This window comes from Acanthochromis polyacanthus, chromosome 7 (assembly GCF_021347895.1).
Source record: "Acanthochromis polyacanthus isolate Apoly-LR-REF ecotype Palm Island chromosome 7, KAUST_Apoly_ChrSc, whole genome shotgun sequence".
Classification (NCBI taxonomy): Eukaryota; Metazoa; Chordata; class Actinopteri; family Pomacentridae; genus Acanthochromis; species Acanthochromis polyacanthus.
The window spans coordinates 21,472,346-21,487,190 of NC_067119.1; the positions used below are offsets into that span (position 1 = coordinate 21,472,346).

At 43.4% G+C, this 14,845-nt stretch overlaps 1 protein-coding gene across 2 annotated transcripts; it reads right to left on the reverse strand.

Moving 5' to 3' along the window:
- Positions 1-1,948: 1,948 nt before the first annotated feature.
- Positions 1,949-11,857, reverse strand: dnajb5 (DnaJ heat shock protein family (Hsp40) member B5). Of its 2 annotated transcripts, none has more exons than XM_022197767.2 (4): positions 11,554-11,857; positions 10,047-10,314; positions 8,679-9,340; positions 1,949-4,033 (listed from the first exon to the last, which is right to left on the reverse strand). In XM_022197767.2, the coding sequence occupies exons 2-4, from the start codon at positions 10,255-10,257 to the stop codon at positions 3,800-3,802; spliced, it is 1,107 nt and encodes a 368-aa protein (XP_022053459.1). In that variant the 5' UTR covers positions 10,258-10,314; positions 11,554-11,857; the 3' UTR covers positions 1,949-3,799. The 2 variants fall into 2 exon arrangements, with proteins under 2 accessions (XP_022053459.1, XP_022053452.1); XM_022197760.2 differs by lacking the exon at positions 11,554-11,857 and adding an exon at positions 11,038-11,532.
- Between the last annotated feature and the right edge of the window lie 2,988 nt (positions 11,858-14,845).

The window sequence follows — 14,845 nt, forward strand, 5'->3', positions numbered from 1 at the left end:
AGAAACTTAATTTAATTAATAGTAATGATACAAAAGTATTCATTACAGGCAAAACCCTGCATTTACATGCTACTTGTGTAAAAATACAGAAGCATTATCAAGTATCAAAACTGAAATGTGTCATTCAGCAGAAGAGTTATCCAATGCATCTGATATGTTAGTAGATTAATACAGATGAATCAGTGTGGAAGCAGCATTTTACCATTGGTGTAAAACATCTAAGTAAATTTACTCAAGCACTGTGATTAAGTACAATTCTAAGGTACTTGTGAGTATTTTAATTTTATGCTTCTTTCTACTTTGCTCTGTTCCACTATGTTTAGTTGGAGTGGTTTAGTTTTACTTTATTACTTTACATCAGATATGGACTTTAAGAATCTATCACGACATAATGATTGATATGAAACACAATGAATTTCTACATAGTAAATGAAGACATCTGGTAGTATTTAAAATGAATAAAATAGCTCTACTTCAGTCAGCTGCAATATTTACAGCTTACAACAATAGTGAGTGCATCCCTGTGCAGCATCACTTAAAATTCAAATGATTTTAAACTATGGCACCTAACAGGAATTTTATTACTTATACATTGAAGAGTTTTGCTCTTTGTTTTTTATATTTGTTGTTATGCCATTTTAGCCTGAAATGGCCCCACAGTAGGAACTCAGTGCAATAAAAGTCTAAGAAACATTTTTGGTTTTTTTTCTATGTTCTGTCATTCTTCCAAGGACATTTTTTTCAGCTGCTCTTCACTGGAGGAGCTGTTTTGCTCTGTTTTTCTTTTTAAGGTAAATTAAAGAGAAAAAAATTAATAAAATAAAAAGAAGAATCAGGATTTTTTTTTTATTCAGCAAAGTTATTGAACAAAGTTTTATCTCTCAGTTTGTACCAAAGAGGAGGCATAGGGTATTTTTCTTGGACAGTGTCCACAGAGACTGACCTTACCACCGTCCTTCACACTGTCTGAGCTGTGGCAGAATCTCTGATTTCCATTGATAACTCCTGTGCCAAATCTGAAGCACTCACCCATCTGTTTTTCAGAGCAGATTGTGCAAGTTACCCACTGTCTGTGGTGTCATTTTAGGAGGACATTCACTGCAGCTCTGATGATGATATTAAGACTCGTTTTATACCTCCTGATTACTGCTGCAACTGTGCTTCCACTGATTTTAGTTGGTCACTGATCTTCCCATATTATTTTCCATCTTTGTGAAAGCTGATTTTTCAGGTCCTCTGGCATTTCTTTTCCATGTGGAGCCACGATGCAGACATGCACAGACACAATTCGTAGGTCCAAACCTGATAAAGTTCTTGTGTTTACAGGTTATTTTCTACCACATGCATGTAAGTAGGCTGACGGGGGAATCACAGCTGTACTCAGTTTTGTTTGCGTGGTCGTGGTTTCCTCATTTGTGTGTGAGTGATCGCAGGTGTATCCACTTGCAGATACACTTCTGAATCACTTTACATTTAAATGATATTAGACAAAAGTGTGTTCACTTCTGTTGTGTACTGTAAAATGCTGCTGCATCAGTAAAAAATAGATCAATTAGTAAAATATAAAAATTTAACACTATAGAATTTTGTTTCTAGTGTGTAATGAATATTTTTACTTTTGTACTTTAAGTATTTTTGTTTAAATAATTACAGCATACTTTCCCTTAACAAAGGATTGGACGGTAGGAATTTTACTTTTAAAACTGCAATATCAAGAGTTTTATTAAAATACTATATCTGAGTACTTCTTCCACTACTACATTATACTATGAAGCCAGTTGAGTGGAAGCTCATATTAACTATTTCATATACAGCTTATACCAGCATTCCCAACCCAGACCCAGAATAATTTTGAGGGTCTCAAAACTGTATTACGGATATGCATGTCACACCAAAGCCATTTTTAACGTTACTGATCATTTTGAAAGAACTCAAATGACACAAATCATTAACTTCACACATTTGGTTTATTTGTTTCCATTTTGAAAAGTTCATAAATATTGTCAAATGCACAGAAGCAGTGACAGTGAGTCTTTCAGCAGCAGCAACACATGTGCAGTCTGGTTGAAGCCACAGTCCAGCGTCCTGTAAGGCTCTGAGAGGCAGGACGATCACACACTCAGACAAGTCAGCTAAATCCCCCCCATTGTCTCATAATTTTATCAATATCTTTAACAACATTAAAAGTGCATTTATCAACCCCAAAGCATTCAAACATCTCCCCGCTTACGTATCACATATGACCTTCTAGTGCTGGCTTCATGATCCACACTCATACATACGTCTGATCATTGCTGTAAACTACAGTAGGAAGAGCTGAAGAGTTTTCATTGCCCCCTGCAGCTGAGACACAGAATGGCTGCTGCAATATTACAAAACCTGTTTCCTAAACAGGGGTTACTACTTGCAGTACATATGTAAAGTTCAGTGTACAGATGTTACAGAATACAGAAGCCGTTATCAAATCACAAACTGAGGACTCCATGAAACCAAAAAGTAGACACCAATGTGGTCTATTTTTGGCACTGCTCATAGTAGCACCGAGACATGGCCTTCAAATGCCACAAGAGAAAGCAGAATATTCACAACCAAGCTGGATCTCGCAGAGGATGTTCACTATTCACTGTGGATTTCAGCTAAACTTCACACTTCCATTACTCTGGGACATCCAGCCTGTACTTGTATGGCACTTTACAGGGATGTATTGGCAAAAAAAAAAAAAATCATCAGTCTTGTATCAAATCCCTCCATAAAAATGCTTTTTCTTACATACAGTACAATATTGACTTTACATTGCTTACTTACTGTTTTTCTAAGATTACCAGCTCTGAATGGTAATATCTAACACAGCGTAGGGCATCGTCTGTTGTGCACTCAACATGGCTGTTAGTATATATTGTAACCTGTGTGTGTGTGTTCACATATGTGGTATGACACTGGGCTAAGGCACCTAAATGTCCCCCAGATATTGAGGCAGGCTATTCAGTTCAGAGCAGCCACACAGCTCAGAAGGGAAAGCACCCATATTATGTGCAGATTGTAATATTCGAGCTTACGCCGCTTTGAAAGTGAGTGATTGTCATTCCCAGATTTTCCAGTGCAGCTGAGATAGGCTAACATCATTTGGAGTAATGCGGGATTTTAAGTGCGCTGCGGCATTGCACGGGTCAACTTATTTTGGCGGAGACAGTTCTTACTGAATGACCTACAGACTTTAAGCACAATGCTTTATTAGACTGAAAGCATGAGAAAAGCAGGTTTCAGGGGCAAAGTTATGTTAAAATCAAGGGTTTGCACTGAACACACTGAAGCTGCTGGTACACTCAAGGATAAAAATCTAACAATCCTATTTTAATCCCTTTGGAAAACAAAAATCCTGGAAAAAAAAAAGTTTCCTTTTAAAAAATATCTCGCGGTTCATCCTATCACAAAAAGACGAGGATCAGAGAAGTTGGACAGCATATAAAACCACTGATAAATCCGTAAAAAACAGTTAAGAAAAGAAGTTCCGGTAAAAGCCACAATTGTGCTGAGCCCATCCTCAACACCGCTCCGCTACTCGGGTGCTTGTGTGTGTGCTTGGGCCAAAAGACAAAACAGACACAAATAAATTATATCCTGATACTGCCATTTGTTGGCCTTCCTCCTTCATCCTCCCACAGCATCTGTGTGACACACGACATAAGAAGGGAGACTACAATGTAAAGGAGGAGTGGATGAAGGAGTGTTAAGTGTAGCTTTCTAGGTTTAGTCTGGAGTGTATGGTGGTTGTGGTGTTGGAGAGATTACAGGTGTCTTCCTACGACTGTGGGAGGTGCTGTCTGATAATCTCTCTGGACTGAGGTGGGATCCTGTCTGGAAAACGGACCGAAAACTCCACGATGAGGTCACCGCGCTGCGAGGGGTTCTTGGGGAAAGGCAGGCCTTCCCCTCTGAGCCGCTTCACCGTTCCTGGCTTGATGATGTCATGGCAGGGCAGCGAGATGACACGGTTTTCCAGCGTGGGAATACTAACTGTGCAGCCACACAACGCCTGGAGAGGAGAGGAGATTGAGAGGGTTAATATCTGCGGTAGGAATGAAATGCCAAAGCCATGAATATCTCAGTGACTTAATGTTTCCATGAGGTAAAAGCTGCAGTTTATCTTCCCCCAGTACATCATCATAACTTTGTGTTAATGTGTTTATTTAGCCAGAAAAAGTCTCGCTGAGAGCAAGACTGTATTTCACACAAGCGTCCTGTGAGAACAACCGTGTCCTCCTTAAAAATGGTCTACAGCACTGCGAGGTCTAGAGAGCAGCCTTTGGACGAGGAACATTAGGAAAACATGACTTGGCAGAGGAAAAGTTTTCCTGTCTTTGTATGTGTGAGTGTCAGCGTTGGAGGGGCTACACATTGCACAGGGGACTAATTTTAGCAACGGTCTCATAGCCGGGGCTAATGAAGTGAGGCAGGAATCGGCTGAGCTCGTAAATAGTTGGAGGGCTTGTCAGATACGCACACACACTAAGCCTCACCTCCTTATCACAATGCCTGATGAATCCAGCCTGAGTGTAGCGAGCGCTAAACTAAACACAGGAACCTGTGGTTATCACGACTCCACAGGCTTTCCAGTGAGCATCATTCACCAGATTGGAGCTCAATAGGAACAACTATTTAAAGCCACAACTCTGTGAATGAACAACAGACTTTTCTCATATAATGCATTTGCAGGCAACTGTTACGAAATCAATCGATACACAGAAAAATACAGTCAGAGAATAAATACCATGAACGCATGGAGAAAGAAACATGGTGACTGTGGATGATGAGCAAGAAAGACAGAAAAACAGCAGCTCGGAGACTTGATTGTGGGTTATCAATGTCACTAATGTGTTTGGGATGCTGTCTTGTGATGATGTACTCTAAAATAAAGTAAAAATTTTCCAAAAAGTGGCATACTGTGACTACCTGGATTCTGCCTTTTAATAACTGCTCACAGCACTTGTTGCCATTTGAGACTTTGCAACAAACCAGGTGTTTTGACAAATGCTAGCATGCTTTAGAATGACACTGCTGACATGTTAATGTTGAGTAAGTATAAATGCATCATTAACAATCACAGCTTAGCATATTTGCTAATTAGCAGTGCCGAAAAGGTAGACCGCTTGAAAGTAAAGTGCGTGTCTTTGTTTTACAGGTATTTGGCCATAAACCAACTAAAGAATGGCGCCAGTAAGAGGATCACTTTAGCCACGATATCACCTGGGAACCATAAATGTTTTGGTCATTATGTGTGCCAATTCATTTGTTGATATCACACAGGCTAACTGAAAACTTTGCAGGGAAAGGCATGTAGTGCCCTCAGTTATTAGATTTCATCTTCTTTGCAACATACAAACAGGTGTCAAATTAAAGGGAAAAGCCATCATTAAGCATCTGAATACTGTGTTGGGTCACCATGTGCTGCCAGAACAGTTTTAAAGCTTCTTTGCGTTGATTCTGCAAGTCTCTGGACTCTAATGGAGGGAAGAACACCAATCTTCAAAAAGACATTCCTCTATTTGGCGTTTCGATTGGTGGTGAAGCGCGCTGTCTTACATGTTGGCCTTAAATCTCCCATAGGTGTTAAACGAAGTTGAGATCTAGTGACACCACAGGATGAAGGTTATCAACAATTTTGGACTGATTTATTTTTCTTCCCTCTAAAGTGACAAGTGGAGCCAAACCATGACAGCAAGGTGTCCCCAACAGCAAGCCAGATCCATCAGATCCTATCGATGCAGTGGTCCAGCATTTTGGCTTTTCCTTTAATTTGTCACTTGTCTATAATATTTGCACTAAATTTTCATGGAAATCCATTAATTGGTTGTTGAGCTTTTCCAGTCTGGACTAAAGTGGTGAAATATTCAAAACTAAGTAAGTGGGTTGGACATCAAGAGTTAGAGTCTAATGACTTCAAAAGAGGCTGATAAAGATATAAAGTATATTCTATTTAGGATCGACTTTTGCAGAGGACCTCTCTGCTTAGCTGTGTCTCCAATCAAATTCATCAAGCTATTAGCTGCTCAAGGCAACTGTTTTAATAGATACAAAAGCATCAGTTCAGTTACCCCTCTAAGGTTTTTTCCACAACACACCAGCTCCTAATGCCGTTCATTTAAATTCAACCAGCCTCTCATGATGTAACAGAGCTTTTCCCTGCATTGGCACATGATTAACCTCCGAGACATCGTCCGTGTCAGTTCTCGGCCAACGCTGCATCGGGACAGTTGGGGGATTTTCTTGTCTGGCCGAGTGTTTTCGTTTTAACAAACAGGGATGTACATGTCGACTGTTGATGTTGGGTCAAGCGGAGCAGCTGCCTCAGAGGACAGAGAGTTTTCCAGCCATGACATCAGCGTCCTTTTCCCCCACTAAATACATTGCAGTGATTTAGCCCATGACTGTAATTGGAGACTAGTGGTTCGTCCTCCTGTTATGAACAGTTCCATTGACTAACACAGTCTTACACACAGACACAGGTTGCCATGACACTCAACACACAATGCCAGCTGATCTGAGGGCCCTCAGCTCAGACAACAAGGCTATACAAACTGACACAAACACACACACGCACTATTGTGATATTTGTGTGAACACCATCTAGATTTGCAATTTTGCACTGGGAACATGTCCTAACCTCAGCTATCACTGTTTCAGGCTTAAACTGAGTTTGGTTTTTGCTGCACAGATGATACTAAAAGTGTTCTAGTCATCCAGTGTCCTCACAACAGTGTGGGCTGTCTGCCACTGAGCGTGTCCTGAATGCTGAAAGCTAAATTTAACTGAACTGACAGGATTACAGCACAATAGCTGCTGAAAAAATGCACGTGCTGCCTCACTTCCAGAGTTCCAACATCCTCTATTTTCCTGATTATGACAAGTTGAGCTGCAAAAAGCCATCCACTGAGCCTTTAGAGCCCCAGCAGCCACAGTTCGCACATACGTGTCTGTGGATGTGGGTTTTGCTGCTAAACTGAGCAGCAGCAGTGACAGGAGGCAGAAATACTCTGCCACGGATGATAGCAGCACGCTGCAGAGGCATCATCATTGCCATAAAAATGCCTCCCTATAGATATAAGTTGTTTCCAGGGAAAGCAGCGTGTCGTATTCTTTTGCTAAGCTCTGTAACTGTTTCTGATTGCTGTCACAGCCGACGACGCTGCAGGGTTGAAAGTTGCCTCGAGCGGCGCCTCCCAGGAGCTTCCAGCGTGGTCAAACGAGCTTGGCGGCACCAAACTAAGTTGCTCATCGGGGCATGCTTCAGGCGGAAAACAAAACTGAGCAACAAAACAGCAGTCAAAATACGAGAAAATAAGGATGTTTGCTTTACGTCTTCACATTCCACCTCTGCCTTCGTGACGTTGATTGAGCACTTGCAGAGATTTCTGCAGATGGAAACAATCATCTCGGCTGTCTTATCGACTGCTGCATTGTGTAGTTACATCAGCCATGTAGCAGGATGTCTAGTGTGCAGCATGCATGTGGTGCTGAGCTTTCACTGCAGCATTTAGCATCACATCTTCAGGAACAGAGCGGAGTGGAGCAGTGGAATATGAGCTCTTGTTTGCTTTGGATACTGAATCATCTGACCCACTTCCCTAATATTCCCCAGACACCCCCCCACCGCTGCCACATCTCCCCTGCTCTCCCCCATCTCGTCTTCAGCTGCATCAGGCTTAAGTCTCTTATCTGGCTGCTGGAAGAGCGCAGGGTTTTAGCTGTGGGAGTTCTGCAGTGCAAACTTAATCACTGTGCGGGCTTGATCAAGCACCATCTCCTGCTTAGTGTGACTCAACAAACTCTAATGTGCTCTCATTAACCAGGCTTCACGGTGTCGCTGTGTGCGGCCAGGCACCTTTGTTTTCCACTGCGTTACTTCTGCGGCGATTTGGGCTGCTTTTGGAGAGAAACTGTTCAGACTTGGCTAGAGTTGAGTGCAAACAACTCCCCCCCTCGAACATTAAAGCTTGTGTAATTCACAGACGGAGCAGAGCTGCGCTGGACCCGTTGCCCTCGCAGGAACAGCTAATTAAATGTCCTGCCAGTCACAGTAATAACAGCCTGGATTGTCACCACAGTCCCACTACAATCCATCTTTAACTGCTTGCAAATATTCTTCAAGATGCAAGAGTGTGTAAGCTTGCATGTGTGTGATGATTGTGTGCCTGCTCTATGTGTCTATGTGTGTGTGCTTTTTTATACAGCAGTGCAGAACAAGTGAGGACGATGGCTTCATGCCGGTCACACAAGGACACCACATTCCCGCTGCCTCTCTCACACTGCAGCGACAGAGGCTCTGTTTTGACTGATCCTGCCCTCCAGCAACGCCCGCATACACTCACGCCTGTGTGTCTGATAGGACCACACACCCAGGAAATAATCCCACCCTTAAATTACAGCCACGCCCCTCATCCTATGCTCGCACAGGTTGAGTGACAAGAATAATATGAACAGAAGCAGAAAGAAAAACGTGATGCCATTTTGGGATATTCATCTAAATCTTTGCAGGTTCAAGAATTCATTAAATTTCTGCCTGGTTTGCTCCACTGGGAATCAAACCCATTGGCCTACATGCAACAAAAGCACAGAAGAGGGAGAGAAAAGAAGAAAGCAAGACAGAACAGAGAGAGGTTAGATCAAAAGTGATGGCGCACCTCTTTTAGACTGATCTTGCAGTTATAAATGATATTGGAACCGTCTCTCTTGAAGTGGGCGTGCCCTTTGTCTTTAAGCACGAAGGCTATGTCGGCGGGAATGTTCTCAGGGGTCTCGTCCCCCTCCTTTGGGAAAGTAATCTTGGTCCCCTCCTTCCAACCCTTCTTGATGATAATGTTGAGGATCTTGTCTTCGGTCCTCATGCTCCGCCCGTCCGGGTTTAGCCTGCGGCGGGTGATCTTCATGCGCTTGGTGCAGCCGTGGAAGATCTCTTCCAGTGAGACCTTCAGCTCGTGGACCACTGGAGGGTCCTGCTGCTTCCGGCTGGTGCCCAGGCGCTCCGACGGTGCGGCCCTCCTCCTGCGACCCTCCCCTGGGAAGCCATTGTTCATCCCTCCCGGAAAGCCGAACTGTCTCCCAAAATGAGCAAAAGGGTCATCCTCATCCATTTCCATGTCCTGCTCTGCGTCGTTGGCGTGGTCGTTGTGAAAGGAGAAGCCGTTGGAGCGGCTGTGGCTGCGGTTGGAGCCGAAAAACATGTCGAAGGGGTTGGAGCCGCCGAAGAAGGAGGCGAAGGTAGCATGGGGGTCGCCGTGGAAAGTGTAGTGGTACGTAGAGCTGCCGGGAGCACCTGACGAGCTGCTGCCTCCTGTTTTCAAACCTGAGAGAGCAAAGAGAGAGAGGAACGTGAGACATCACATGCACATGCTCACACATCAAAATGAACTCAGAAACCAGACGCAGGACCTCGCTCTGAAAAGATAAGGTGTGGGTAACAGAGAGAAGAGTGGAGCCCACGTGGGCGGGAAAAATCCCACAGCATCACTGATCTTCCAACAGAGATGGTGGAGGAGGAACTCATGAAATACCAGGTCACTCTGCCCGAAACACTCACACAAATACACACACACCTTTTCAACAGAGACGCATGCACAAAACACCCACAAATGCAAACTACAGCAGTCGCTGCTATTCATATCTGAACCACGTAATGATCTTAAGCCATCTGTCTGTCAGCTAGCACACACAGTTATACACACACTACACGACAGCTGAGGTAGACTATAAGGTATTAGAGCTGGTAAGTGTTGTTGACACCAAAGATAACAATAGACAATCGCACATGTTCCAGCGCACAGGCATGAAAACATGGAGGAGACGGCGTTATTACTTCAGTGACTGAAACCCACCAAGATCCTCCACCGTGATATTAGATAGTGAGTCTGTTCCTGAGCTATTCCAATAACAACTTAATCCATCATAAGGCCTGTTTAACAGAGCTGCTCGGCCTGCACTCTCTGACCTCTTTCACTCAGTGATCCACACACAGACAGGAACAAACCTACATATGAACTAGTCTTCCTCACCTTCCTCTCCCAGCTGATCATAGACGACCCTCTTCTTGGGGTCGCTGAGTACCTCATAGGCCTCTGCGATCTCCTTGAACTTCTCCTCTGCGTTGGCGTCCTTGTTCTTATCAGGGTGGAAGCGCAGTGCCATGCGGCGGTAGGCCTTCTTGATCTCCTCCTCGTTGGAGCCCTTGGGAATGCCCAAGGTCTTGTAGTAGTCCTTCCCCATAGCTGCACTCCTCAGGCTGGGACCCCCCTTTTCTTCAGTTCAGGCTGTGGTCAGTCACTGGTGAGACAGAAAGCAACTGTGAGGGTCTTTTAATACTCCTCTGGGGCAGATACTGCCTGGAGCAGGACACTAAATCTGACCTGGCAAAGGTGCAAAGAGCTCTCTTTCAGGCTTTTACTGTGAAGCCTTTAGAGTTGGGAACACCAAGAGCTGGTGGTTTCACCAACTGTTGCTATGGGGATCGTGGTTGGTGATGTAAAGTCAGGTGGAGAGCAGAGGAATCCCCTTCATCTGCTTTATCAAGGGGCTTCTCCCTGTGATTAGCTCAGCCTGACAGGTATGAACAGTCAGGATATTTCATCTTTATCATGAAATCTGTGTGATTTTGCTCTACATGAATATGAAGAGCCGGTCTGGTTGCAGATCCCACAGATGATCTGCCTCCACCTCTGCTGTGTTTAACCAGCTGGGCAGAGAAAAACAGGAGAAACACTGCGGTGCCTCCGAGCAGGACTCGGCGATCTCCGGGTTGGACCAAAAAGCGCACAGAAGGCGAATAAAAAAAATCTGATTACATTTAGAACATTGGAACACGCTGCTGCTACAAAGAGACAATAAATATCTACAAAAACGCAAGAACAACCTACAATTTACACCACATTTCCACCAACCACTGGGTTATTCCGACTGATACTCGAGACATTGTATCCCACACAATGGAAACCAAACATGAGTGGAAGGAAACACCGATTGGAGAATTAAAATGAAGGAGATTCCTACCAGAAAAAAGCTGTACAGTGAACAGGGAATCAGATCACCATGGTCCTGCTGCTCTCTCGGTCTCTCTCCGTGTCTGTCTTCCCCTCAGCCCTGCTGTCTCTGCTGCCGCCCCGGCACTCTGGGTCCTTATAAATTGACGTCAGGACGCCGGGAGGCTCACAGGCTCGGAAATAACCGGTGACCAAACACTGAGGTGCACTGACGCTTCACTGGAAAACCTCGGACAACTGCCCCAACAGCCATAAACCTATATATCCAAACCTACATCACTGCAGCTGGTTATTTTAGGCGAGAGAGACAGTCATCACGGTTTGATTTAAATTTGGAGAGAAACAAATTTTAAAAAAAAGTTGTTTCAGCTCGATTGTCAGGCAATTAACTTAAATGGTGCGTAAAATTAACATTACGCACCAACGTATAGATCTACTCCCCATCCACGATCTTCCTGGTTTCACCTCACCATGATCAAATCTGCACCATTTGACCCCGAAAATCCGCATACATTGATTTTCTTACCGAGCCTGCTCCTTTCTTTATTGTGTCCGATCCTGGTCCTGCGTCTGAACGCTTGGAGAACAAATCCAACCCTCTCTATCGGCTAGCAGCCAGCAGGGCTCTTTGTTCACAAACACACTGAGAGGCATTTAGGATTCAGGTATAAATGGAGAATTTGCTTTCTGTTGTCCTACAGGAGTGCAGAGGTTAGAGTGAGGCTGAGCTGCTTCACTGTGCAAGGAGACAGTCATATTAGGAGAGAGAGAGTCCTGACAGCCTGATTAAAAAAAAATGTGTGTCGTGCAGTCGTGCCTGGATTGAGTCGGTATAAACACCGCTGAGTCATGTGATGACTCCACACACACACACACACACACACACACACATTTTCATCTTCTATCTTTGTAAATAACGAAGTTCTATTCAGAGTCACATCCTACATTCACAGCATCAAACATCCAAACTAGTCCCAACTTTGTCTTAACTTCTCACAGTCTCCTTAAAAACAATCAGGCACTTAATCCCAATTTTAGTTTCAAGTCTTCACCTTAAAACTTAAAGCTAGAGATGCTGAGTTTTAACCCCAGCATCAACCCAAAATAACCCCAAACCTTCAAACAAAGCAGGACCTCACATTAAAACGAGCTGCACCAGGTCTGCTCTCCTGTCATTTTAGGAATATTCAGTGCACAAAAAGTGATTAATATAATTCATAAGTAAACAGTGGATTTCAACATGCACTGAAGAACTATGTACTTTAAGGCCCTCACCATGTCATCTGATGTTCTTCCGTTGTTCACATTCCCATACAAAGATTATTTGTACAAAGATTTCTTGCCTTAAAATGGCTTAGATGTAGCTACACTGTTGCTTCTTTGTGTGATCGCATGAATCTCTGTAGTCTGCAGCCCTTTTCTGCCACTCACTGCTGCTCGAGCACACCAGTTCACCTACTAATGTCCAGAAACGATAAAAACTACTCTACACTACACATAGGTAAGTTGTCAGATTGGAGTAAATCAGGCATACATGTTCAAATCAAACGGATTCTGAACAAAAATAATGATAAAATCCCCAATCTGCAAGTGAACAGGATTGATTCTGTAAGTTTAAGTAGGAAGTCTGAATCATTGTTTTAGTTGCTGTCATTTGTGTATTGCAATATAAAGATGAACCTCCTGAGTGATGATGCTGACTGATTATTTCACTCATGATGTGTCTGTAGCATTTAAGAAACATCCATCCATTATCTATACGCCACTGAATCCTCATTAGGGTCGCAGGGGGGCTGGAGTCTGTCACAGGGCTACACAGAGACAAACAATCACACTCACATTCACACCTACGGACAATTTTAGAGTCACCAATTAGCCTCAGCATGTTTTTGGACTGTGGGAGGAAGCTGGAGCACTGGAGAAACCCCGCGCATACACAGGGAGAACATGCAAACTCCATGCAGGAAGATCCCATGCACAGGCTGGAAAGTGAACCGTGGGATCTTTTAGTGCTGTCTACTGAGTCACTGTGCAGTCGCATTTAGCCCTCGTCTTGTCCTGCAGGTCAAAATTGACCCGGCTTAAAGTTTGAAAATGTGGAGAAAAAATATATATTTTCATAGTGAGACTTCTGATGTCCACATTTTCAACATTTTTGGTGGAAAAAAGAAATGTTAAAAAGGTTTCTTAAGAACTTTCACACAAAAAAATCAACCAAAATCCAGCGAATTTCGGTTGATTTTTTGTGAATGTTCTTAAAGAAAATATTAGAAGTTTTGCTGATATATATGTAATCCATTCATTCTCTGTACACCGCTTTATCCTCACTAGGGTCGCAGGGGGGTGCTGCAATTTAGAATAATCAATTCACCTCAGCATATTTTTTGACTGTGGGAGGAAGCCGGAGTGCCCGGAGAAAATATATAATATATATAATCACTGTATATATTTTTTAGGATTTGTTTTGGAAGACGAAAACTCATTTTTTGAAAATATTTACAAGAATTTTCTTGCCAAAGAAAATTCTTTTTTTTTTAAATAAAACTTTTAAGGGAAACTTTTAAGGAACTATTGGAATTGTCTTCCTGAAGATTTTGCAAATTTTCAGAAATTTGGGGAATTTTTTTGCTGATTTTTTCAATTTTTTTTCAGACAAGGAAACAGTATTTTTTGGTGCCCGAAAATGAGGACAAGAAGAGGGTCAAGAAACAACATATGGAAATGTTAACATGGTAAAAGCCTTGACTGCCACCAGAGGGGGGCTTAAAAGTTGAAAGATCCCCAACCAGCTGACACATAAAGATGGAGCTATTGGCCCCCCTCTAGATCTGAGGTCGTGGGGCCAGTGCCCAGCATTGTTCTGCCTCTGATTTAAAATAAATACTGTACCTCCACCTAATACTTTCAACATTAATCCCTTCATCACCAGTCCCACAATCTAGAAAGGAACTAAACTTACCCTATTCAACTAAATTTCCTCCTACTGGAGGTTTCTATTTGTTGTCACAGCAGAGTTTTCTGTTTCCTGCAACAAACCAACACACTAAATCCTGAAGGCTAAACATTCCTCCCTGACTTCACCGCCGCTCTCCGTCTGGAGCAGATCAACAAACAGCCTACCTGGCTTTCAAAAAATCACACGTATTACAACACTGGTGGAGGTCTGAGTCATTATGGATGACTTTTACCGTTGAGTGCACAGGAAGGTACACTCAGCGGGGTGAAGCGCTTCTGCTCTGCCTGGTCCATCCAACAGGGAGAGAGAGAATGACAGAGAAATAAAGACTCGTTTGAGTCATCGCTCCCCACCGTCCTGGCGAGGAGGTGCGAGGAAAGGTGGGTGTCTCAATGGAGGAGTCTGTCTGTCACACGCAAATATACACACTTGCATGTATTCACACACACTTAACATTTAAAGCAATCACGAAGAGGAATCACTGTGTCGTATAGCTGTGCAGGAGAATACAGAGGGACATTCCTGTGTCCGGCTAAGTGTGTGTGTTTTGGCAGCAGGGAGGGACTTGGAGGCCGGTGCAGCTGTCCCAGAAGAGCAACTGGTTATCAGCGAGTGTTATTCATGCTGGGGCCTTGGCTCAGCCGGTGACAGACACAGAAGCATGCTGAAATGCACTGTGGGAAACATCCGGTTAAAGTGAGATCTGAAAGCTGCATCTGTCAGTGCCAAGTCAACACATATGTTATACAATCAACTATTCTTACTCATTACTGCCAGAGGTTCTTGCATAACTGGTCAGCTCTCTGAGAACATTATCACATCTCTGCAGTTGTTTGTTTTGTGTCTGGGTCCTAATAGCCAG